The 27664-nt window shown below is 40.4% G+C and overlaps 1 protein-coding gene and 1 long non-coding RNA gene across 2 annotated transcripts; one reads left to right on the top strand and one right to left on the bottom strand.

The window, feature by feature from the left end:
• Positions 1 to 7713: 7713 nt before the first annotated feature.
• Positions 7714 to 24415, top strand: LOC129842444 (zinc finger protein 664-like). The gene is made up of 2 exons (XM_055911010.1): positions 7714 to 8308; positions 21634 to 24415. Exons 1-2 carry the CDS (start codon positions 7948 to 7950, stop codon positions 22515 to 22517), a joined length of 1245 nt encoding a protein of 414 aa, XP_055766985.1. The 5' UTR covers positions 7714 to 7947; the 3' UTR covers positions 22518 to 24415.
• A 617-nt stretch (positions 24416 to 25032) lies between these two features.
• Positions 25033 to 26661, bottom strand: LOC129842456 (uncharacterized). The gene is made up of 3 exons (XR_008757595.1): positions 26052 to 26661; positions 25634 to 25713; positions 25033 to 25501 (listed from the first exon to the last, which is right to left on the bottom strand). It is a non-coding gene; the product is annotated as an uncharacterized LOC129842456 (long non-coding RNA).
• Positions 26662 to 27664: the final 1003 nt, after the last annotated feature.

Consider the following 27664-nt stretch of genomic DNA (forward strand, 5'->3'; position numbering starts at 1 on the left):
TTCTTTGGACACTGTGTTATCAAACCTCCAAATGAGCTTCAATGTCATACAACTCTCCTTCCGTGGCCTCCAACTGCTCTTAACCGGGGTAAATGGGGTACAACAGTTGAACTAAGCTCATGAGGCATTTATATGTGAATTCTTCAAAAAACAGATGGGTACATATCATTAATGTATACGTCCCAAAATGGATGTAACAACTGCTGATTGCCCCTTTAAGACTACATATTGGGCTAATCTAATAGGAGATATTGAGGACTACAGTATTTCAGGCATTGTCATTGGATGCATTTGATCAATTGTTAATGTTTTGTTGATGGTCCACTCTTGATGTTCTACACGTTACAATGTAGCTTCAGCCATTTCTACAGAACAACATTACAGTGTAGAAACCCTTTACTGCATATTGGTTCAATGACTGCAGAGACGGTACTTACTGGTGTTAAACAGATCTCCAACCTCTTCTTCTTTCACACCAAAAACGACATCCTCCTCTTTCTCTTCTTTCACTGTAACGTCTTTCTCTTCTTCTTTCACCTTAACAGCCTCACCCTCTACTTCTTGTTTTACTGTGACATCCTCTTTTTCCTCCTCCTCTTTCACGACAATGTTCAGCCACAGACCCTCTTTCTCCTTCCAGCAGACCGCCTCTTCTTTAACAGGAGGTGGGATGTTTAGGGAGCTCATGTTCGGGGATGTTAGCTAGCTAGCTATCATTAGCGACTAGGCTAGTGCTAACTTAACCAGCCAGCTACTATAGCTGACTAATACAAAATAACGTAATCTTAAATTAAATAGGTTAACAAGTAGATACGACCTAAGTGTGTCGAATACACAGCAGCTAATATACACCGAAAGCGTATAAATAGCTTGAATCGTTCGGCTATGTTGGCTAGCAAGCTACCGAGGTGGTTGACGAGCTGTTTATGAAGAACCGTCCACTAGATTATACGTCACGCTGGCAGCGTCGCCTGAATGACGCACATCGCCGTCTGCTGACTGGAGGGGAAACGCAGTTGAGGATCATATTTTTTTTTCAAACAAAGATTATTTTAAATGGATTTAATTAAATAATACTATTATATTGAGACATACAAAGACAGGAATGTGGTGATTGATTAGTGTGGATAAAAAATGTTTACTACAGCACATTTAAGGCAGTTTCATTAAGTCAAACTAAATCTAAATAATTAGCAAGCTACTGTAGGTCCATACTGCTCCTACATGGTGTAACAATACGTTATGTAGATGTATATAATGAACAGACTAGGTCTATACTGCTCCAACATGGTGTAACAATACATCATGTAGATGTATATAATGAACAGACTAGGTCTATACTGCTCCTACATTGTGTAACAATACATCATGTAGATGTATATAATGAACAGACTAGGTCTATACTGCTCCTACATGGTGTAACAATACATCATGTAGATGTATATAATGAACAGACTAGGTCTATACTGCTCCTACATGGTGGAACAATACATCATGTAGATGTATATAATGAACAGACTAGGTCTATACTGCTCCTACATTGTGTAACATTACATCATGTAGATGTATATAATGAACAGACTAGGTCCATACTGCTCCTACATGGTGTAACAATACATCATGTAGATGTATATAATGAACAGACTAGGTCTATACTGCTCCTACATGGTGTAACTATACATCATGTAGATGTACACTACCATTAAAAGTTTGGGGTCACTTAGAAATGTCCTTGTTTTTTAAAGAAAATCTAATTTTTTCATTTATTTACCTGTTTTTGCTTTGTCATTATGGTGTATTGTGATGTCATTATGGGGTATTGTTATGTCATTATTGGGTATTTTGATGTCATTATTGGGTATTGTGTAGATTAATGAGGGGAAAAAATGATTGAATCAATTTTAGAATAAGGCTGTAACGTAACAAAATGTGGAAAAGGTGAAGGGGTCTGAATGCTTTCTGAATGCATTGTATATATAGGGGCAGTACTTAGTGACATCACTTCATGAAACAGGAGGTACAAATATATAACATAGTTTCACAATATCAACATTCAATGTATCAAAATATATGACCAAGCTGGAAGTGGAAACGCCAGCCCAGCCACAATCCTAGAGGTTCACTGATGATCAACCTCCTCCTTCACATCTGACTCCTGATGATCAACCTCCTCCTTCACATCTGACTCCTGATGATCAACCTCCTCCTTCACATCTGACTCCTGATGATCAACCTCCCCCTTCACATCTGACTCCTGATGATCAACCTCCTCCTTCACACCTGACTCCTGATGATCAACCTCCTCCTTCACATCTGACGCCAGTGATCAATCCAGAGCGTCTTCTTTTTTGGGAAATCCCGATGGACGACGTCATCGAATAGGACGTCATCACCACCACCGCCCACAAGTTAATTGTCATTGAGGTTATTAATGGGAAGATGATATAAAAAAAAAAAATGATACAATTTTATAATAATATAAAGACCTGCTGTTTTCAAACTCTATTCCCTATGATGTATACTACAACAAAAATAACTTAAAATGTATAAATGTATAACACTCATGACTTGACTGATTAAAGTAAACCACAGTTTTGTAAATACATAACGCCATCTAACCAAATATCAAATGAATGTTAGCTATATGCAGTTATCTTAGCCAGCCAGCTAACATAAGCTATATGCAGTTATCTTAGCCAGCCAGCTAACGTTAGCCATATGCAGTTATCTTAGCCAGCCAGCTAATGTTAGCTATATGCAGTTATCTTAGCCAGCCAGCTAACATTAGCTATATGCAGTTATCTTAGCCAGCCAGCTAACAATTAGCTAAATGCAGTTATCTTAGCCAGCCAGCTAACAATTAGCTAAATGCAGTTATCTTAGCCAGCTAACGTTAGCCATATGCAGTTATCTTAGCCAGCCAGATAACGTTAGCTATATGCAGTTATCTTAGCCAGCCAGCTAACATTAGCTATATGCAGTTATCTACGCCAGCCAGCTAACATTAGCTATAGGCAGTTATCTTAACCAGCTAACGTTAGCCATATGCAGTTATCTTAGCCAGCCAGCTAACGTTAGCTTTACGCAGTTATCTTAGCCAGCCAGCTAACATTAGCTATATGCAGTTATCTACGCCAGCAAGCTAACATTAGCTATATGCAGTTAACTTAGCCTGCCAGCTAACGTTAGCTATTTAGCCAACTAGCTATTAGCCTAACCAGCGTAGCCAACCAGCTAACGTTAGCTATTTAGCCAACTAGCTATTAGCCTAACCAGCGTAGCCAACCAGCTAACGTTAGCTATTTAGCCAACTAGCTATTAGCCTAACCAGCGTAGCCAACCAGCTAACGTTAGCTATTTAGCTAACTAGCTATTAGCCTAACCAGCGTAGCCAACCAGCACCGAGACCATTTAGAACCAAACTAACAAAACCTAAACGTGTTTGCAGATCAAAAGATCGAGGACAACAGAATGATGGGAGAAAATAAACCTTCAGAAGTCATTGATCAATGCTGATAAAGTAACACACTGCTTAAATAATAATGAGTAGTTATTTATGATGTAAGGTGATTTGTAGATCAGTCAGTCGGCAGAAGTGTCGAACCAAACCAAACCTGGCCTGGTGGTAATAATGACCTGGTGGTTATAATGACCTGGTGGTAATAATGACCTGGTGGTTATAATGACCTGGTGGTTATAATGACCTGGTGGTAATAATGACCTGGTGGTAATAATGACCTGGTGGTAATAATGACCTGGTGGTAATAATGACCTGGTGGTAATAATGACCTGGTGGTTCTAATGACCTGGTGGTAATAATGACCTGGTGTTTATAATGACCTGGTGGTAATAATAACCTGGTGGTTATAATGACCTGGTGGTTATAATGACCTGGTGGTAATAATGACCTGGTGGTAATAATGACCTGGTGGTTATAATGACCTGGTGGTCAGAATACCAGCCTCCCAGTCTGCTCCAGCCCAGGTCAGAATACCAGTCTCCCAGTCTGCTCCAGCCCAGGTCAGCCAACCAGCCTCTCAGTCTGCTCCAGCACAGTGTGCTCCAGCCCAGGTCAGAATACCAGCCTCCCAGTCTGCTCCAGCCCAGGTCAGAATACCAGTCTCCCTGTCTGCTCCAGCCCAGGTCAGAATACCAGTCTCCCAGTTTGCTCCAGCCAGATAGTCACCGACAACTGCAATCCTTATTGATTCAAATGGGAAGTTCTTAGAGAAGGAGAGGGAGTGAAAATGGAGAGAGGCGGAGAGAGGGGAGTGAAAAGGGAGAGAGGCGGAGAGATGGGGGTGAAAAGGGAGAGAGGCGGAGTGAAAAGGGAGAGAGAGGGAGTGAAAAGGGAGAGAGGCGGAGAGGGGGAGTGAAAAGGGAGAGAGGCGGAGAGAGGGAGTGAAAAGGGAGAGAGGCGGAGAGAGGGAGTGAAAAGGGAGAGAGGCGGAGAGAGGGAGTGAAAAGGGAGAGAGGCGGAGAGAGGGAGTGAAAACGGAGAGAGGGGAGTGAAAAGGGAGAGAGGCGGAGAAAGGGCAGAATACCTGACCACTGTGACTGACCCAAACTTAAGGAAAGCTTTGACAGAGAGGCGGAGAGAGGGAGTGAAAAGGGAGAGAGGCGGAGAGAGGGAGTGAAAAGGGAGAGAGGCGGAGAGAGGGATTGAAAAGGGAGAGACAGACTCAGTGAGCATAAATGTCAAATGTGTGATTTCATGAACTGGTACATACAAGAAAACCAGGTTTTAAAGTTCTGTTCAATAGCCATCCCATCATTACAAAACAATTGAAAGGCTAAGTCTATCATCTCCTGAGAAGTGGTAACTATTCACATGAACTTTTCAAAGAGGTTTGGTGCCCCCTGGTGGCTGAACCCGAGATCAATGAGAGATCTTGTCAGAAACAATGACAGAGTCCCACTTCTCAGCTATCTTTATTTACATCAAACTAAACTAACTGCTATCTTGAAATGTTGAAAAAGTGTTTTTAAATAGCTCAGGCTGATACCCTACCTGAGCGACAAGGTGAGTCACACCTCCATCTCCATTAACTACATCACACCTGTCCAGACCCACTAGAACACACCTCCGTCTCCATTAACTACATCACACCTGTCCAGACCCACTGGAACACACCTCCATCTCCATTAACTACATCACACCTGCCCAGACCCACTAGAACACACCTCCATCTCCATTAACTACATCACACCTGCCCAGACCCACTAGAACACACCTCCATCTCCATTAACTACATCACACCTGCCCAGACCCACTAGAACACACCTCCATCTCCATTAACTACATCACACCTGCCCAGACCCACTAGAACACACCTCCATCTCCATTAACTACATCACACCTGTCCAGACCCACTAGAACACACCTCCATCTCCATTAACTACATCACACCTGCCCAGATCCACTAGAACACACCTCCATCTCCATTAACTACATCACACCTGCCCAGATCCACTAGAACACACCTCCGTCTCCATTAACTACATCACACCTGCCCAGACCCACTAGAACACACCTCCATCTCCATTAACTACATCACACCTGCCCAGACCCACCTACTGGAACACAGCAAGAGCATTCATCAGCACCATTTTATTTCTCTCCGTCACTTTCAACTTTTAGATAATAAAGCATTTGACCTTTCTATTGAATTAACAACAGAGGATTGGTTGATTTCCAGGTTTAATTAAGTATAATTTTTAAGATGATTTATGAGAAAAGTATCGTCCAACTCTGGGGTATCTCACTGCACCCTCAAATGCCATGTTTTGAAATATACAGACAGACAGATTAAAAGTAATTTTACATTGTATAACTATACTTCTGACAGCCAACTTTCTAACTCCGCCCATAACTTTATGACATCATAACATTCCCAGAAGGATTATTGAGTCATTGTTAGTTTTACACTGAAGACATGACTCTGCCGTTGTGCTGTAGAATTTGTGAATTTTGTCTCTTGTATAATAAGGGACTATCATTTGTCCCAACATCACAGGCCACAGACTTTGATGCAGTTAAAGACTTCCAAAAGTGTTTCCGCAGTTTAAGATCAACTGAGTTTTTTAAATGGTGTTTCTCCCTGTGCACCTGCCAATGTAAATCCTTTGAACGAGACAAGTTACCAGACAGAACATATTGCTAATGTTCTTCCCATTAATAACCTGAATGACAATTAACTTGTGGGCGGTTGTGGTGATGACGTCCTATTCGATGACGTCGTCCATCGGGATTCCCCAAAAAAGGAGGAGGTTGATCATCAGGAGTCAGATGTGAAGGAGGAGGTTGATCATCAGGAGTCAGATGTGAAGGAGGAGGTTGATCATCAGGAGTCAGATGTGAAGGAGGAGGTTGATCATCAAGAGTCAGATGTGAAGGAGGAGGTTGATCATCAGGAGTCAGATGTGAAGGAGGAGGTTGATCATCAGGAGTCAGATGTGAAGGAGGAGGTTGATCATCAGGAGTCAGATGTGAAGGAGGAGGTTGATCATCAGGAGTCAGATGTGAAGGAGGAGGTTGATCATCAGGAGTCAGATGTGAAGGAGGAGGTTGATCATCAGGAGTCAGATGTGAAGGAGGAGGTTGATCATCAGGAGTCAGATGTGAAGGAGGAGGTTGATCATCAGTGAACCTCTAGGATTGTGGCTGGGCTGGCGTTTCCACTTCCAGCTTGGTCATATATGTTGATACATTGAATGTTGATATTGTGAATCTATGTTATATATTTGTACCTCCTGTTTCATGAAGTGATGTCACTAAGTACTGCCCCTATATATACAATGCATTCGGAAAGCATTCAGACCCCTTCACTTATTCCATATTTTGTTACATTACAGCCTTATTCTAAAATTGATTCAATCATGTTTTCCCTCATCAATCTACACAATACCCAATAATGACATCACAATACCCCATAAGACATCACATTGCCCCATAATGACATCGCAATACCCCATAATGACAAAGCAAAAACAGGTAAATAAATGACATTTTTTGATTTTCTTTAAAAGACAAGGACATTTCTAAGTGACCCCAAACTTTTGAATGGTAGTGTAAATCTACATGTTGTATTGTTACACCATGTAGGAGCAGTATAGACCTAGTCTGTTCATTATATACATCTACATGATGTATTGTTACACCATGTAGGAGCAGTATAGACCTAGTCTGTTCATTATATACATCTATATGATGTATTGTTACACCATGTAGGAGCAGTATAGACCTAGTCTGTTCATTATATACATCTACATGATGTATTGTTACACCATGTTGGAGCAGTATAGACCTAGTCTGTTCATTATATACATCTACATGATGTATTGTTACACCATGTAGGAGCAGTATAGACCTAGTCTGTTCATTATATACATCTACATGATGTATTGTTACACCATGTAGGAGCAGTATGGACCTACATGGTAGCTTGCTAATTATTTTGATTTAGTTTGACTTAATGAAACTGCCTTAAATGTGCTGTAGTAAACATTTTTATTCGCACTAATCGATCAACACATTCCTGTCTTTATGTCTCAATATAATAGTATTATTTAATTAAATCCATTTAAAATAATCTTTGTCTGAAAATAAAATATGATCCTCAACTGCGTTTCCCCTCCAGTCAGCAGACGGCGATGTGCGTCTTTCAGGCGACGCTGCCAGCGTGACGTATAATCTAGTGGACGGTTCTTCATAAACAGCTCGTCAACCACCTCGGTAGCTAGCTAGCCAACATAGCCGAACGATTCAAGCTATTTATACGCTTTCGGTGTATATTAGCTGCTGTGTTTTCGACACACTTAGGTTGTATCTACTTGTTAACCTATTTAATATTACGTTATTTTGTATTAGTCAGCTACAGTAGCTGGCTGGTTAAATTAGCACTAGCCTAGTCGCTAATGATAGCTAGCTAGGTAACATCCCTGAACATGAGCTCCCTAAACATCTCCCCTCATGTTAAAGAAGAGGGGGTCTGCTGGACGGAGAAAGAAGCTCTGGGGCTGAACATTGTCGTGAAAGAGGAGAAGGAAGAAGAGGATATCACAGTAAAAATAGAAGTAGAGGGTGAGGCTGTTACAGTGAAAGAAGAAGAGATAGACGTTTCAGTGAAAGAAGAGGAAGACGCGTTCAGAGTGAAAGAGGAGGAGGAAGAGAAAGAGGAGGATGTTACAGTAAAAGAAGAGGAGGAAGAGAAAGAGGAGGAGGCAGTTTTTGGAGTGAAGAAGGAAGGAGAGATTACTGTCACATTGAAAGATGAAGAGGAGGAGATAGGAGATCTGATTAACACCAGTAAGTACCGCCTTAAATGTGTTTTTAACTTTGGATATTCGGAGTTGGCTCGTCAATACCTCTTCAACGGAGGGCCCAGGATGATGACTGATATGTCTAGAATCAGACGACATAGAGAACAAGCTACCCCTTGTTTTCTCCGTTCCGTTTCCAAAAAGTGACTTAACATTTATATTTGAGAAGGGTCTATCTGCTGACCGCAGACTGGGGGGCACGGCATGGAGTGATGATTTACTGCACACCGTTCCCCCAATAGTGCCATGTGAGAGTTGGGTTGGCTACACCAAAGATTATGGATATACTGACAAGATGTCTCTCCGCCCTAACAAGGGGAGTCGTTGTCCACAAAGCTTCACTGCGTGTTGTCTAGCTCCCGCCTATCCTTTCTTTGGATTGGTGGATTCATCTTATTATTGTAATCTATTGTTTATATTCTATGAGGGTTGTTGTTGTCAACCGCCTGTATTCAATAGAGAGAGATGCTAAGCTACTAGCATGAATATGCACCGCCTGTATTCAATGGAGAGAGATGCTAAGCTACTAGCATGAATATGCACCGCCTGTATTCAATGGAGAGAGATGCTAAGCTACTAGCATGAATATGCACTGCCTGTATTCAATGGAGAGAGATGCTAAGCTATTAGCATGAATATGCACTGCCTGTATTCAATGGAGAGAGATGCTAAGCTACTAGCATGAATATGCATAGCGATCTGGAGACAACTCCTATAGTGTTTTTATCAAAGTTGTCGGTATGTCACGTGTTCACATAACAACTTAAGCATTACGAAACTTCTGTTGGATCAAGTAAACCTCATGTAGCAAATAAGCCATTCATTTTGTTGTTGACCAAAAATCGACACTTTCCACATTGGGTTGATAATTGTTTCCACGTGGATACAACCTACTGTAGCCTACTGGCATGACCTAGAGAGATACAACCTACTGTAACCTACTGGCATGACCTAGAGAGATACAACCTACTGTAACCTACTGGCATGACCTAGAGAGTTACAACCTACTGTAACCTACTGGCATGACCTAGAGAGTTACAACCTACTGTAACCTACTGGCATGACCTAGAGAGTTACAACCTACTGTAACCCACTGGCATGACCTAGAGAGTTACAACCTACTGTAGCCTACTGGCATGACCTAGAGTTACAACCTACTGTAACCTACTGGCATGACCTAGAGAGTTAAAACCTACTATAACCAACTGGCATGACCTAGAGAGATACAACCTACTGTAACCTACTGGCATGACCTAGAGAGATACAATCTACTGTAGCCTACTGGCATGACCTAGAGTTACCACCTACTGTAGCCTACTGGCATGACCTAGAGAGATGCAACCTACTGTAGCCTACTGGCATGACCTAGAGTTACAACCTACTGTTACCTACTGGTATGACCTGGAGAGATACAACCTACTGTAACCTACTGGCATGACCTAGAGAGATGCAACCTACTGTAGCCTACTGGCATGACCTAGAGTTACAACCTACTGTTACCTACTGGTATGACCTGGAGAGATACAACCTACTGTAACCTACTGGCATGACCTAGAGAGTTACAACCTACTGTTACCTACTGGTATGACCTGGAGAGATACAACCTACTGTAACCTACTGGCATGACCTAGAGAGATACAACCTACTGTAACCTACTGGCATGACCTAGAGAGATACAACCTACTGTAACCTACTGGCATGACCTAGAGAGATACAACCTACTGTAACCTACTGGCATGACCTAGAGAGATACAACCTACTGTAACCTACTGGCATGACCTAGAGAGTTACAACCTACTGTAGCCTACTGGCATGACCCAGAGAGTTACTAGTAACTAGACTCTGTACACTGCCCATCTGTAAATAGCCCATCCAACTGCCTACCTCATCCCCATATTATGTTTTTATTTACTTTTTTTGCTCACACCGGTATTTCTACTTGCACATCATTTGCACGTATATCACTCCAGTGTTAATATGCTAAATTGTAATTACTTCGCTACTCTGGCCTATTTATTGCCTTACCTCTGTACTCCATTTGCACACACTGTATATAGATTTTTCTATTGTGTTATTGTAAATTTAACACCACTCTTCACCGACCCAGGAAGGGGTGTGGCCAAACAGGTGTTGCCCCTCGTTTCCCTTCTTCAGGGAAAACTAGGTATAGTGTTAGGTTCTAATTTTTCAGAATAAATAACTCACGGACACTAGAGAAGTTTAACCAAGTTTAATTATTCCCAAAGAGTTGTTACAGCTATAATTCAAACAAAAACATGTTCTCACCATCACAAGTATATATACCCCACTTTTTTAACTACTGTTCCCTGAAGGTCGGGTTGTGTTGACGACCGGCTCCCTCCTGTTGGGTTGTGTTGACGACCGGCTCCCTCCTGTCGGGTTGTGTTGACGACCGGCTCCCTCCTGTCGGGTTGTGTTGACGACCGGCTCCCCCTGGTCGGGTTGTGTTGACGACCGGCTCCCCCTGGTCGGGTTGTGTTGACGACCGGCTCCCCCTGGTCAGGTTATGCTAACGACCGGCTCCCCCTGGTCAGGTTATGCTAACGACCGGCTCCCTCTGGTCAGGTTATGCTAACGACCGGCTCCCTCTGGTCAGGTTATGCTGACGACCGGCTCCCTCTAGTTATGGTTATCCCCCTAGTTATGACTTCGAGTCATTTGTGTGTCAAAATTATTTGATCAGAATGCTTAAAGCATCAGACAAATTCAGTACGTATATTTGATTTTATAAAAACACATGGGGCGATTGGTAGAAAGAACAGTTGACTCTTGGTTGACCAAGATGTATTTTAGTTGGGGACAGCACTAGAACATGATTTTGGGGCTCCCGAGTGGCGCAGCGGACACTGCATCTCAGTGCTTGAGGCGCCACTACAGACACCCTGGATCAAAACCAGACTGTATCACAACCGGCTGTGATTGGGAGTCCCATAGGACGGCACACAATTGGCCCAGCATCGTCTGGGTCTGGGTTTGGCCGGGGTAGGCCGTCAATGCAAATAATAATTTGTTCTTAATAACTGACTTGCCTAGTTAAATAAAGATGAAATATATTTAAAACATGTAGCTTCATTACACCGTTACACTGGCATACAAACTCAGTAGCACAGAGTAGATCATCCATATGACCTTGGAAAATAGTGCATTGTGGGTAGTTTAGAAGATTTCCCGAAATAAATTAAAAAATATGTAATAACGCAAAAACATAACTGTTTGTACTTTTAGGTAACCATATCGTGACTACAACTAGCTTACTAAGTCTTTAACCACACTGTATTGTTACACTGGTGAGTAAAAACTAATGCTCCCTACACTTTAAACTTGTTGTCTGAAGATAAAATATACATTTTACTCAACTGCGTTACCCACTCCAGTCAGCAGATGGCGGTCTGCGACTTTAAGGTCATGCTGTTGGTGTGACGTATAATCTAGTGGACCGAATGCGTCTTTCAGCAGCAGCAACAATAGTTAGTCAGACACCTCCGTAGCTTGCTAGACAAAATAGCCGAACCAATATATCTCTTTAGACGCTTTAGTGTATATTAGCCACTGTGTTTTAAACCCACTTCTATCGTCTAGTTAGTTATCCGATTTAATTTCATATTTACGGTGTTGTTATTAGTCAGCAAGCGGGCTTGTTAAGTTAGCATTAGCCTAGCTAGCTAACATCCCCGACCATGCGGTCACTAAGCTACTCTCCTGCTAAAGGAGATGAGGATATCACAGTAAAACAAGAAGTAGAGAGTGAGGCCGTTACTGTGAAAGAAGAGGAAGACGCGTTCAGAGTGAAAGAGGAAGAGGATGTTACAGTAAAAGGAGAAGGGGAGGCAGTTTATGGAGTTAAAGAGGAAGGAGAGATGACTGTTACATCCAAAACGGAGGAGGAAGAAGAGGAGGAAACTGGATATCTAGGCCCGGTTTCCCAAACGCATCTTAAGGCATCCAATGGTTCTAACGATGAATTTAGCCATAAGATGGTTTTGGGAAACCGTTCCCTGATTAACACTAGTAAGTACTGTCTTAAATACAGAGGCACAAACTCTGCAGTTGTTGAACTGATGTTTGGTGTTAAAGGGGTAATCTGCAATTGCTACATCCATATTGTGACTTTTAAATGTTTTATTTATAGCCATTGATTATTGAAGAATATAACACATGCCTCATGAGCTTAGTTCAACTGTTTCCCCCATCAGAACCCCAAATAAGCTTTTTTTACTCCAATGTTTAGAAACAATGTAAATCAACACTGTATCGCCTCAACATGGTTAAAATTATAATGTTGATATCATGGATGGTCAGTCCTTTCATCCATAGGTCTGTCTGTCTCTAGTTACATTTCTCCAACCCCATAATCATCTTATTACCAAAACAGTGGTGGAATGACAGATTTGTTATTGTTTGAACTGCAGATTGCTGGGTTGTGTGGGTTTTTTAAACAGCAACAAAATGGCTGCCCAGAGACTTGGTTTGGTAAACAGCTGAGGAATGGGGGAAGGAGAAGTGTAACCACTCTCAAATTCATAGGGAAAGATATTGTAGAAACCGTACCCAACAACTAGCGACCCCGTCAAGAGGATCAGACATCTTGGTGTAACAGTTATAAGGTGTTGGCTTGACAGTCGCTGGACCCAGGTTTGAGTTCAGCTCAGGCTACACCCTGAATTCACTACACTATGAATACAAGGACTGGCCATCCATGATGTCATAATGATAGTTTAACCAGGTTTCTAGGCTATATAGTATATTCTAGAATTCATCCATGATGTCATAATGATAGTTTAACAGGTTTCTAGGATATATAGTATATTCTAGAATTCATCCATGATGTCATAATGATAGTTTAACCAGGTTTCGAGGCTATATAGTATATTCTAGAATTCATCCATGATGTCATAATGATAGTTTAACCAGGTTTCTAGGATATATAGTATATTCTAGAATTCATCCATGATGTCATAATGATAGTTTAACCAGGTTTCGAGGCTATATAGTATATTCTAGAATTGCCAGTGTAGATTTCCTGTAGGGTCAAATTGTTAGAGCTGTTGATAAATCATTGTATAATATTCAGCATTTATTTTCATGCCATTACATCAATAACGCCCAACCAGAAGAGAATAAACTCTTCCTGAACCACCTCCTCTTGCTGTCCTTCATACATTCTGACGTTGCTGGTAATAAGCTACACAAGCAGTCGGCAACCTACATTTGGAGTGCAAATGTATCTTACCATTTCTACTGATCTGGTGACAGTTATGATTTTCATATGTTCATTTTACTGGAACAGTTTCATTTCATTTATAATAGTATCTCAAACATTGTCTGTGATTAATCTACATTCTATCTAAATGAAAATTATACAAATCTAAAAGTAACTTTTATTGCCATTGCCACCTATGTAAAAAATAGCCTACATAAAGCCAACAAATAAAAATATTGCAAATAACTGTACTATAAATCACATGGCCTGTCCATAACGAACTTGAAACATTGTATAAAATATTCTGGGCCCTCAGTTTCCCGTGCCAGTGAGTTCTCGACCGACACAGCTGTAGGCTATTTGTGAAAGGGATAAGAAGTAATCAGGTGTTTTGACATTTCCACTGGATCAGAGCATTACGTTTTTCCCTTTTGTGCCGAGTGGTTATCGAAAGGGCGAGAGCTGGAAATATTTTTCAAATACTTTGAGGAGTTATTCTCCTTTGCAATTGACTTTGATTAGACTTTGTTTACTTGCTGTTTGAGGTGGGGGGGGGAAATGTGCTTTGAGAAGCTCCACAACTCAGTGGTGGTGCATTAAGACAATCAGAAATAATATCAGACATCCCCATATGGGCACATTTATAGGCCTACATTTGTGTGCAGGCCAGGTAGACTAGTCCTACTTCTATATGTGTAACAAGGTAGACTAGTTTTACATCTATATGTGTAACCAGGTAGACTAGTCCTACTTCTATATGTGTAACCAGGTAGACTAGTCCTACTTCTATATGTGTCACCAGGTAGACTAGTCCTACTTCTATATGTGTAACCAGGTAGACTAGTCCTACTTCTATATGTGTCACCAGGTAGACTAGTCCTACTTCTATATGTGTCACCAGGTAGACTAGTCCTACTTCTATATGTGTCACCAGGTAGACTAGTCCTACTTCTATATGTGTTGTCAGGTAGACTAGTCCTACTTCTATATGTGTTGTCAGGTAGACTAGTCCTACTTCTATATGTGTTGTCAGGTAGACTAGTCCTACTTCTATATGTGTTGTCAGGTAGACTAGTCCTACTTCTATATGTGTCACCAGGTAGACTAGTCCTACTTCTATATGTGTAACCAGGGAGACTAGTCCTACTTCTATATGTGTCACCAGGTAGACTAGTCCTACTTCTATATGTGTAACCAGGTAGACTAGTCCTACTTCTATATGTGTCACCAGGTAGACTAGTCCTACTTCTATATGTGTCACCAGGTAGACTAGTCCTACTTCTATATGTGTTGTCAGGTATACTAGTCCTACTTCTATATGTGTCACCAGGTAGACTAGTTTTACATCTATATATGTAACCAGGTAGACTAGTTTTACATCTATATGTGTAACAAGGTAGACTAGTTTTACATCTATATGTGTAACCAGGTAGACTAGTCCTACTTCTATATGTGTCACCAGGTAGACTAGTCCTACTTCTATATGTGTAACCAGGTAGACTAGTCCTACTTCTATATGTGTCACCAGGTAGACTAGTCCTACTTCTATATGTGTCACCAGGTAGACTAGTCCTACTTCTATATGTGTCACCAGGTAGACTAGTCCTACTTCTATATGTGTTGTCAGGTAGACTAGTCCTACTTCTATATGTGTCACCAGGTAGACTAGTCCTACTTCTATATGTGTCACCAGGTAGACTAGTCCTACTTCTATATGTGTCACCAGGTAGACTAGTCCTACTTCTATATGTGTCACCAGGTAGACTAGTCCTACTTCTATATGTGTCACCAGGTAGACTAGTCCTACTTCTATATGTGTTGTCGGGTAGACTAGTTCTACTTCTATATGTGTCACCAGGTAGACTAGTCCTACTTCTATATGTGTCACCAGGTAGACTAGTCCTACTTCTATATGTGTCACCAGGTAGACTAGTCCTACTTCTATATGTGTTGTCGGGTAGACTAGTTCTACTTCTATATGCGTAACCAGGTAGACTAGTTCTACTTCTATCTGTGTAACCAGGTAGACTCGTCCTACTTCTATATGTGTTGTCGGGTAGACTAGTTCTACTTCTATATGTGTAACCAGGTAGACTGGTTCTACTTCTATATGTGTAACCAGGTAGACTAGTCCTACTTCTATATGCGTTGTCGGGTAGACTAGTCCTACTTCTATATGTGTAACCAGGTAGACTAGTCCTACTTCTATATGCGTTGTCGGGTAGACTAGTCCTACTTCTATATGTGTAACCAGGTAGACTAGTCCTACTTCTATATGCGTTGTCGGGTAGACTAGTCCTACTTCTATATGTGTAACCAGGTAGACTAGTCCTACTTCTATATGCGTTGTCAGGTAGACTAGTCCTACTTCTATATGTGTAACCAGGTAGACTAGTCCTACTTCTATATGTGTCACCAGGTAGACTAGTCCTACTTCTATATGTGTAACCAGGTAGACTAGTTCTACTTCTATATGTGTAACCAGGTAGACTAGTCCTACTTCTATATGCGTTGTCGGGTAGACTAGTCCTACTTCTATATGTGTAACCAGGTAGACTAGTCCTACTTCTATATGTGTAACCAGGTAGACTAGTCCTACTTCTATATGTGTAACCAGGTAGACTAGTCCTACTTCTATATGTGTTGTCGGGTAGACTAGTCCTACCTCTTTATGTGTTGTCGGGTAGACTAGTCCTACTTCTATATGTGTAACCAGGTAGACTAGTCCTACTTCTATATGTGTAACCAGGTAGACTAGTTCTACTTCTATATGTGTAACCAGGTAGACTAGTTCTACCTCTATATGTGTAACCAGGTAGACTAGTCCTACTTCTGTATGTGTAACCAGGTAGACTAGTCGTACTTCTATATGTGTAACCAGGTAGACTAGTCCTACTTCTATATGTGTAACCAGGTAGACTAGTCCTACTTCTATATGTGTAATCAGGTAGACTAGTTCTACTTCTATATGTGTAACCAGGTAGACTAGTCCTACCTCTTTATGTGTTGTCGGGTAGACTAGTCCTACTTCTGTATGTGTAACCAGGTAGACTAGTTCTACTTCTATATGTGTCACCAGGTAGACTAGTCCTACTTCTATATGTGTCACCAGGTAGACTAGTCCTACTTCTATATGTGTCACCAGGTAGACTAGTCCTACTTCTATATGTGTTGTCGGGTAGACTAGTTCTACTTCTATATGCGTAACCAGGTAGACTAGTTCTACTTCTATCTGTGTAACCAGGTAGACTCGTCCTACTTCTATATGTGTTGTCGGGTAGACTAGTTCTACTTCTATATGTGTAACCAGGTAGACTGGTTCTACTTCTATATGTGTAACCAGGTAGACTAGTCCTACTTCTATATGCGTTGTCGGGTAGACTAGTCCTACTTCTATATGTGTAACCAGGTAGACTAGTCCTACTTCTATATGCGTTGTCGGGTAGACTAGTCCTACTTCTATATGTGTAACCAGGTAGACTAGTCCTACTTCTATATGCGTTGTCGGGTAGACTAGTCCTACTTCTATATGTGTAACCAGGTAGACTAGTCCTACTTCTATATGCGTTGTCAGGTAGACTAGTCCTACTTCTATATGTGTAACCAGGTAGACTAGTCCTACTTCTATATGTGTCACCAGGTAGACTAGTCCTACTTCTATATGTGTAACCAGGTAGACTAGTTCTACTTCTATATGTGTAACCAGGTAGACTAGTCCTACTTCTATATGCGTTGTCGGGTAGACTAGTCCTACTTCTATATGTGTAACCAGGTAGACTAGTCCTACTTCTATATGTGTAACCAGGTAGACTAGTCCTACTTCTATATGTGTAACCAGGTAGACTAGTCCTACTTCTATATGTGTTGTCGGGTAGACTAGTCCTACCTCTTTATGTGTTGTCGGGTAGACTAGTCCTACTTCTATATGTGTAACCAGGTAGACTAGTCGTACTTCTATATGTGTAACCAGGTAGACTAGTTCTACTTCTATATGTGTAACCAGGTAGACTAGTTCTACCTCTATATGTGTAACCAGGTAGACTAGTCCTACTTCTGTATGTGTAACCAGGTAGACTAGTCGTACTTCTATATGTGTAACCAGGTAGACTAGTCCTACTTCTATATGTGTAACCAGGTAGACTAGTCCTACTTCTATATGTGTAATCAGGTAGACTAGTTCTACTTCTATATGTGTAACCAGGTAGACTAGTCCTACCTCTTTATGTGTTGTCGGGTAGACTAGTCCTACTTCTGTATGTGTAACCAGGTAGACTAGTTCTACTTCTATATGTGTAACCAGGTAGACTAGTCCTACTTATATATGTGTGCAAATTAATTACTTACAAATCATACAACGTGATTTTCTGGATTTTTGTTTTAGATTCCGTCACTCACAGTTGAAGTGTACCTATGATAAAAAATTACAGACCTCTACATGCTTTGTAAGTAGGAAAACCTGCAAAATCGGCAGTGTATCAAATACTTGTTCTACCCAGTGTATATATTAAAAAATAAAAAAATAAATTTGCAGACACCCCTCCCCAGAGGTGTCTCATTATTGTGATTCATTGCTGATTCCTACCTGTAGCTCACTATGAGGTGTCTAGTGATAAAGGTTAAGGCAAGGCTTTCGACTCTGTCAATCACCACATTCTTATCGTCAGACTCAACAGCCTTGGTTTCTCAAATGACTGCCTCGCCTGCTTCACCAACTACTTCTCAGATAGAGTTCAGTGTGTCAAATCGGAGGGCCTGTTGTCCAGACCTCTGGCAGTCTCTATGGGGGTGCCACAGGGTTCAATTCTCGGGCCGACTCTTTTCTCTGTATATATCAATGATGTCGCTCTTGCTGCTGGTGATTCTCTGATCCACCTCTACGCAGACGACACCATTCTGTATACATCTGGCCCTTCTTTGGACACTGTGTTAACAAACCTCCAAATGAGCTTCAATGTCATACAACTCTCCTTCCGTGGCCTCCAACTGCTCTTAAACGCTAGTAAAACTAAATGCTCTTCAACCGATCGCTGCCCGCATCCGCCCGACTAGCATCACTACTCTGGATGGTTCTAACTTAGAATATGTGGACAACTACAATTACCTAGGTGTCTGGTTAGACTGTAAACTTTCCTTCCAGACTCACATTAAACATCTGCAATCCCAAATTAAATCTAGAATCTGCTTCCTATTTCACAACAAAGCCTCCTAAACTCATGCTGCCAAACATACCCTCGTAAAACTGACTATCCTGTCGATACTTACTTCAGTGATGTCATTTATAAAATAGCCTCCAACACTCTACTCAGCAAACTGGATGCAGTCTATCACAGTGTCATCCGTTTTGTCACCAAAGCCCCATATACCACCCACCGCTGCGACCTGTATGCTCTCGTTGGCTGGTCCTCGCTACATATTCATCGCTAAACCCACTGGCTCCAGGTCATCTATAAGTCTTTGCTAGGTAAAGCTCCGCCTTAACTCAGCTCACTGGTCACCATAGCAACACCCACCCATAGCATGGCCTGTTTATTGCCTTACCTCCTTACTCCATCACACTGTATATAGATTTTTCTATTGTGTTATTGACTGTACTTTTGTTTATCCCATGTGTAACTCTGTTATTTTTGTCGCACTGCTTTACTTTATCTTGGCCAGGTCACAGTTGTAAATGAGAACTTGTTCTCAACTGGCCACCTGGTTAAATAAAGGTTAAGTAAAAAAAAAAAAAATTGTTCATGACGTCCTCCAGTGATTTTTAACGTTTCCTGTTGAAAAGTGATATATAAATACAGTAAAGTACAAACACACTAAAGGGAAACAAATAAATGTTTTGAGCAAAATAGTGTTTTTTTAGACAACTGCAAACTAGAAGGAGTGAGTGATGTCATAGTAAGGCCTTCAAGGAGTTGAGTTGATGGGATTTACATTTACATTTAAGTCATTTAGCAGACGCCCTTATCCAGAGCGACTTACAAATTGGCTTGATGGGCTTGATGGGAAGTCGTGATGTCATCCAATAGGAGACTGATCTTCATGTGAATATTCATTATTCTTTTTTAAATCCTTCCTGTTCTCTCAAGTTAGTTGTTGATCATTGCTAGAAAGCCATTTTCAAGTCTTTCCATAGATTTTAAAGACGATTTAAGTCTAAACTGTAACTAGGCCACTCAGGAACATTCAATGTCATCTTGGTAAGTTCCTCCGGTGTAGATTTGGCCTTGTGGTTTAGGTTATTGTCCTGTTAGGACAGTTTTTTGTATTCAGATCTCTGAAATGCTTCGTAACATTTAATGTCTCCTTATATAACGCTGGGAAAACAGTTTTCATGGGCACAGAAATTCCAAATCATTTCAGAGTTTGCAAAATCCAATGGTTCTAACCGAGAGTCACCTTAACTTTATTGACAACACCCAAATGGATACTGTCATTAACGCAGTTCTTCAATAATTACACATAATTCTTAATACTGTAGCTGTTTAGTTAGTCACATGTTCAACTATCATCAGCTGATCCAGGAAATCATTTTCTGAACGACAGTCACATGACAAACATCACGACATGCAACAACAACCAAAGTGCTTCTTCGTTCATTACTCTGGTAAAGACAGTTATGCCGTGCTCCACGTTGGATCCAACATCCCTAACAAATTGATGTTTATAATGTTATTGTCTGCTTGATTTACTGTAGGGTCTCGTTAGTCTGTTTGCACACAGAGATACTTAGCTCATAATGTGTAGAGAACTGTTCCTTGATGGATAGGCTATTGTACAACACACAGAGCTATTTTCCTTTATTCAGGACATTTAGAATGACAACACATTACAGAGTAGCCTAGTGGGATTATTCACAAAATTATCTGGTTATGAAATGTCATGACAAAGCCATTTTAGTTTCCATGTTTCACTTGAAATATTAAATGATTTATAGTCCTAGGTCTATGTTGTTGTTAGGTGAAGTTATGGGTCCTACAGTAGGTCTATGTTATTGTTTGGTGAAGTTATGGGTCCTACAGTAGGTCTATGTTATTGTTAGGTGAAGTTATGGGTCCTACAGTAGGTCTATGTTATTGTTTGGTGAAGTTATGGGTCCTACAGTAGGTCTATGTTGTTAGGTGAAGTTATGGGTCCTACAGTAGGTCTATGTTGTTGTTATGGGTCCTACAGTAGGTCTATGTTATTGTTAGGTGAAGTTATGGGTTCTACAGTAGGTCTATGTTGTTGTTAGGTGAAGTTATGTGCCAATTTGTTAAACACTTAGTATACAAACCCTTATTGTCCAGCTGATGGCATAGCTAGCCAAAGATAATTTTACTGGTTGAAGTATTTTATAACTATAAAGCAGTTGATTTTTTCGACAATAACACAAACATTTTAAGCAGGTGATTCAAGCGAGCCTTACAATTTATAATCCAATAGTAATGTGAAATGCACTCATAACCTGTAAATTGAGGCTATATTTGCTTTAGCCAATGAGAACTCCCCTGAGTTTTCCCCCACGGTGGTGAATTAGTGAATAGACACCAGAGGTTAATGTGAGTTTCCTTCAGTAGCACTCCTGATCTTGTGCTGTAATATTCAGAATACATTGTGGAAAATCTAAAATCTTCGCTCACCATTTTTGCTTCAGGCAAATATACTACATCCATAACTAGCGGTTTCCTCATTAGCAGATATACTACATCCATAACTAGTAGTTTCCTCATTACCAGATATACTACATCCATAACTAGTGGTTTCCTCATTACCAGATATTCTACATCCATAACTAGTGGTTTCCTCATTAGCAGATATACTACATCCATAACTAGTGGGTTCCTCATTACCAGATATACTACATCCATAACTAGTGGTTTCCTCATTAGCAGGGAGGAGTTTTGTAGCCTGCAATCATCAATGTTACTACTAATGTGAAATCAAGACTAAATCTGACTTGTTGCTGTCTTGACTGGCTTAATTTTCAAATTTAACAGACGTCAATTGTTGTATAACTTCATGGGTACGCTCTGGGCATCACCTTTTACCTCAAATAAACAGTGGATTTCTGTTGTTGTGGACCTTTAACCATCTGTCTGACTTTGTGGTTCACACAGGAGAAAGACGTGACTATCGTGGATCCTCTGGGGCGCCTCAACAACATCATGATGCTGACGAGGCAGAGAAGAGTCTCTCCAGATCAGAACTCCTCAAGAAACACCAGCAGAGACCCACAGGAAAGAAATCTCACTGCTGCTCTGACTGTGGGAAAAGATTCAACTACTCATCACACCTTAAAATACATCAAAGAATTCACACAGGAGAGAAACCTTATAGCTGTGATCAATGTGGGAAGAGTTTTATTAAATCTAGCCAACTGACTGAACACCAGAGAACACACACAGGAGAGAAACCCTATAGCTGTGGTCAATGTGGGAAGAGTTTTTCTTCTTCTAGCTATTTAACTATACACCAGAGAACACACACAGGAGAGAATCCGAGCTGTGATCAATGTGGGAAGAGTTTTTCTACTTCTAGCCGCCTAACTGTACACCATAGAACACACACAGGAGAGAAATCGTATAGCTGTAATCAATGTGGGAAGAGTTTTAGTCAATCTAGCTCTCTGACAGTGCACCAGAGAATACACACAGGAGAGAAGTCGTTTATCTGTGATCAATGTGGGAAGAGTTTTGTTCGATCTGGCCATCTGACAGTGCACCAGAGAATACACACAGGAGAGAAACCTTATAGCTGTGGTCAATGTGGGAAGAGTTTTTCTACTTCTAGCTATCTAACTATACACCATAGAACACACACAGGAGAGAAACCTCATAGCTGTGGTCAATGTGGGAAGAGTTTTTCTTCTGCTAGCTATCTAACTATACACCATAGAACACACACAGGAGAGAATCCGTGCTGTGATCAATGTGGGAAGAGTTTTTCTACTTCTAGCTATCTAACTATACACCAGAGAACACACGGGAGAGAAACCTCATAGCTGTGATCAATGTGACAAGAGATACTCTGATAAAAGATCTCTGATCAAATATCAGAAAATTGATATATGAAGGAGTTGTTTCATGATATCAATGAATTAATGTCACAATGTAGAATGTTTTAACATTGTAGTAGGAGTATTTAAATGTCTCAATATAGAATGTTTTAATATATAGTATATTAATATACTCTACAGTCAGTCAGTCAGAATGTCACAATGTAAAACCCTAAACGTTTGCCCCCTTATCAATTGGTTTCAACATGATATGGATATTAGGTTCATTGGGGGAAATCCAGGCTCTGAATTGGAAGAGTATTATTTATGTGATTTAACACAAAGTGACTAACGAAAAAAGAGTTGTCCTCTAACCAGTAATGTACACATTATTCCCCGAATCAATTGATTTCAACATGATATCGATGAGTTATGACAAATAAGTGTTGTGTTCCTTTGTTTAGCGACCCCTAAATTTAAATGCATCACTCCAATATGTAGCTGACTGTCTTCTGCAGGTTGTCCTCTAACCAGTGAGCTAAAAGATATCTCCCATTTCCATGTGTTTTTTTTAGTTGTGTTAGTTTCAACAGCAAGTACAACCTGATTTCCCCCCTAATCGATATCAGTGATTTATTGCTACTTGTCAAAACAACAGCGTTTTTGGTGCTTGTGTCCATGGTGAGGACAACTTGGTTTCTGATTGTCTCAAAGTTGGGCAGTCAAAAAGATTTGTGTTTTGTGTTTAGCCAGTGCGTTCCATGGATCACAAATTATTTTGACTTTCCGTATTAGAGATTAGTTTTGTTTGGGCTCGTGAGTTTTAGAAAAATACACGTTATTTTTCTTGTTTTTAATTGTTGACAGCCAGTTATTATAGTTATTATCATTTTTATATTGGTGAAGGTGAAGCTGATTATAGTTTGTATTGTAGTTGATTATAATGTGAAATGGAAGTTGTTTTCTGTTGTTGGTGAGCAAACTCTTAAGGTGTTAGTTAGTCTTTTGTTTTCCCATTTATGTTTTGAGGTTGGACTTTAGCACGTATAGCTCGTTAGCACGTAGGACGCACTGATTGGAGTCACCTCGTTAGTCAGTATGTGTTACACCTGTGCTGGCTTGTCCATCTCGTTATTGGGAAGGTGTTTCACCTGAGCTGGTCCAGGTTCTATTTAAGAGTGTCTGGCCCAGTGCTCCAGTTGTCTTGATAGATGTAGAGAGTCAACACTTTTAGTTGCTCCACTTTTTTGGTTTGCTTCTTGTCTGTAAGTTTGGTGTGGGTTTTTCTTTTGTTTGCCTCATCTTGGGCAGATTTAGTGGGTCTCATGGTGGGTGTCTTTTAGGTCCCAGTTGTTGTTACTAGTCTACTTTCAGTTGACACTGAGAGCAAAACTGCAACATTATGTTATAATACTTTTATTGCATCAAATGGTTGTTTTAGGCAACAGAATAGAGGGTTCTTAGAACTATAGTGTCTGTGTTCTACTGAGGATGGGCCTCTGGGAGAAAACACTGACAGGAGATTTACAATGTCTTTTGGGTGATAAAACCTAAAGAGACTGCATTTCAGAGCATGAGTTAATGTTTCTGTTCTATATGGTATCAGGGAGAGATGACCCCAGGGCCAGACCCTGGTCTCTACACAAAGAGGACTGTTTTTACAGCAGATACTGTCTTCTGAGAATTATAAGTATCTTTTATACAAATCTTAACCTTGTGACCCATTCTATACGTCTGTTGTTCGTCATGTAGGTTGAAAGGGGTGTATCTTGGCTGTAAAAGACCTTTGTACTTTTGTCTCGTGGCTCTCAATGAATCAGCTGGGGGTGATTCGTCAACCAGCCATCATTATCGTAGAGCACTCAATTGATTCACTTTATATGTGTGCATTGTATTGATCTGCTCCCTTATTATAAAGTGAATAAAGGTTTAGTTTAAGAATAATTCTGACTTGTGTGATAAGTTTCTCTCCTCATTTGATATTAAAGAAATTAACAACCACATTTGGTGATGGGGGGTTAGAGGAACCAAGGTGGCTGACTACCTGTTGATGTTGAAGAAGCGTCCCGTCCACTAGATTATACGTCACAGTGGCAGAATCACCTGAAAGATGCACATCGCCATCTGCTGACTGGAGTTGGTATCGCAGTTGAGAAAAAACTTTCAGACAAAAAGCGACGTCCAAGGACGTCGAGTTATGGGCGATATCAGGTCTGTCTGTTATGGCCGCTATTTCGCCCCAAAATAGTCAACCCAAATCGGGTTGTGTATAACTATGTAAATGTCTCTCGGACAAGGGGGACTTTTATCAATATACACTCTAAAAAGTAAAGTTTCCTGGAGTATCCATTTTCTTAAACTCCCTGGCCACCCTCCCTCCATTATAAAAAAATATTTTAATAACAATATTGACAATATTTATTTAAATAATTCATTATTTAGTGGCACCACAAATGTGAATAAATATTTACAGAACAATTTACCAAACAAAACACATTACAATATTGCAACATTTCTGCAGACATGTCAGACCATAATAAATAATACATTTACTTTGTATAGTGCTTTTCATGACATTTAAATATATATAAATAATGATGTACAATAAAAACAACATACATTAAAAATGAATCATAGGTAAACTAACAAAATTGTAGACTTGATGCTGAATACAAATTTTTCAGGTTTAGTGTGTATATCATATCCACTTAGTTATGTTAGGAAGTTTGCCATCTTTATGACCGGCCCTGGTAACTTCACCCCAACTTCTCTTATCCCCAGAACACAGTAACTTAACAACATAAGTGTTTTTCTGACATTTTTGGGAAATTTAAGGGAAAATAAAAATACAGCCCTAGCAGAGCCCCAAGTCCCATGGGGACGTCCTCGAGGGCGTGGATGTTCTCCCCATCAAAGGCCAGCGGGATTTCACTCTCATGGTGAAATGGATTTCCACCAATGTGCAGTAAAGGAGTGAAGAGCGGTGAAATCTGTCAACAAAAGTAAGAAAAGATGAATACACACACAATTATCAAAGAACATAACAAATGTTCAGCTGTAGTTTTATATAAGCATGCACACCTATGTTAATGAAGAAACAGATGATTGGTGCATAGGCATACCTTGTCACGGACATAAAGGCCACTCGGGTCCTCATTGAAGAGGTAGGGCAAGAGCAGAATCGCTGCTGTGGTCTCCAGTCCTAGTAAAGTAAAGCAATGATCTTACCACACATGCTAATTTTATTACAAAATACATAAAAGAAAGGGAAGGAATAAGAGCAAATACCTCTTCTGTATTGTCCTTCAGGGACTGTCAAAATAGCAGGATGATGTCCTCACCCCTGCCTCGCCTCTCTACCTCTGATAGTCCTTCAATTATCTTTTTGTCTATATCCATTCCATGGACTTGAATAATTTCTGAGAAGATCTAAAAAAATCATTTGTACACATTTGTATGCTAATAGATTTCAGTTTGTATTGACTGCTATGTAGGTTAAATGTACACTTCAAATGCAGCTGTCCTACAACATATCTGTACCTTCTTCTTGATCCCAATTGCATTGTGTCCATGTTCTGTCCTATAAGAATTTCAAAGGAAGAGAAAATGTGTCAAAGAATAGTCTTACAAGCATTAAAATATATATATATTGAAAGATAAATGGCATCGACATACAATTGAAAGTAAAATAGAAGAACATATTGGAGAAAGCACTAGCCAATACAGTACTGCCATACAGTAACAGTACTGCCATACAGGCCTAATATCACATTTCAAGATATCTCTGTTCACAAATTGTTCAATATTTTATCAGGCTGACGTGAAAGATTATACGCAACATTTTGCTGCGTGGCAATACTGTGTTTGGATTCTGAAGGGCCTTTATACTAAAGAGGTAGTCTAGACACTGTATTATTACCATTATGCATTTGAATCCCATCTACAGCTACCATCTAAGATATTAATTTCCCTCCACAAGGGGGCGGACATGTAACGTTTCCAAAATGGGATAGTATTGTACATGTAACGTTTCCAAATGGGATAGTATTGTCCATGTAACGTTTCCAAAATGGGATAGTATTGTCCTTGTAACGTTTCCAAAATGGGATAGTATTGTCCATGTAACGTCTCCAAAATGGGATAGTATTGTCCATGTAACGTTTCCAAAATGGGATAGTATTGTAAAGGCTATATAAAGAGGAAGACCTCCATTGACGATTCAGATCGTTGTAACAGGTCTCGTCTGGACAGGTCACCGTCCTTAGTTAGTTAGTTAACGTTAGCTAGTTCATTATCACAGTTAGTCAGAAATATTTAATATTTTCAAGTTCAGAAATCAGAACCCATCACCTGCTATGTAAAAGAGACAGAAGAATGTACAATGGTCAATGCTATCCGGGATCCTTGGGACATCCCTACCCTAAACCCTAACCTTAACCCCTACCATAACCATTTTAAACGTCAACTTCAACGGGCTAGGGACGTCCCAAGGATGTATCTCTACCTGAAAATACATGATCTAAGTGATTGATAGTTGGTATTCAGCAGTCATTAAGCCTTATTTACTTTAATGAACTACTAAAATAGTGATTTTGTCAGACAGAAGCTCTACACTTTATTGACTGACTGATCCATTCATCCTTCCATCCCTCCTCAGCCTTCCTCTCCTCTGAAGACCCAGTGAGGGTGGAGCTCAGTCAGAGAGCTGTTGAGGGACTGGTTAGGAAGAACACTTCTACAGCCAGAGAGGTGAGAGGTCACAGATGGTTTAGATGGTCAATATTTATGTCCCCTTAGCGGTTCATCACGTAAGCAAAAGGGAATATGTTCCATAATCCATGTATATTTACATTAGTGCAAATTGTCCACTGATATTGGTGTAATTTCTCACTCCTTTTGGCTGTATGAAAGTTAATTTCCCCTCAGGCACACACATTTGTTCTTTGCTATTATGAAGGTCATTTGTGTAGATTGTACTTTTCCCCACTCATTCACCCCACCTCTTCACATTGCTTATTTATATTCAGTGAACTGACTGCATCCAGACTATGTCAAAGGAACATCCTGGTAGATCTGAACCTAATGCAGCTTGGAGTGATCAGATGACAGAAGTCACATTTAGGTGCCAGGAGTAACTGAGGCCATAGATGCTC

The sequence above is a fragment of the Salvelinus fontinalis genome, unplaced genomic scaffold, assembly GCF_029448725.1.
Source record: "Salvelinus fontinalis isolate EN_2023a unplaced genomic scaffold, ASM2944872v1 scaffold_0041, whole genome shotgun sequence".
NCBI classification, from domain to species: domain Eukaryota; kingdom Metazoa; phylum Chordata; class Actinopteri; order Salmoniformes; family Salmonidae; genus Salvelinus; species Salvelinus fontinalis.

Coding starts and splice junctions, on each gene's coding strand:
- LOC129842444 (XM_055911010.1), top strand. CDS start 7,948: ATGAGCTCCCTAAACATCTCCCCTCATGTTAAAGAAGAGGGGGTCTGC. Junction 8,309..21,633: donor AGGAGATCTGATTAACACCA/GTAAGTACCGCC, acceptor TGGTTCACACAG/GAGAAAGACGTGACTATCGT.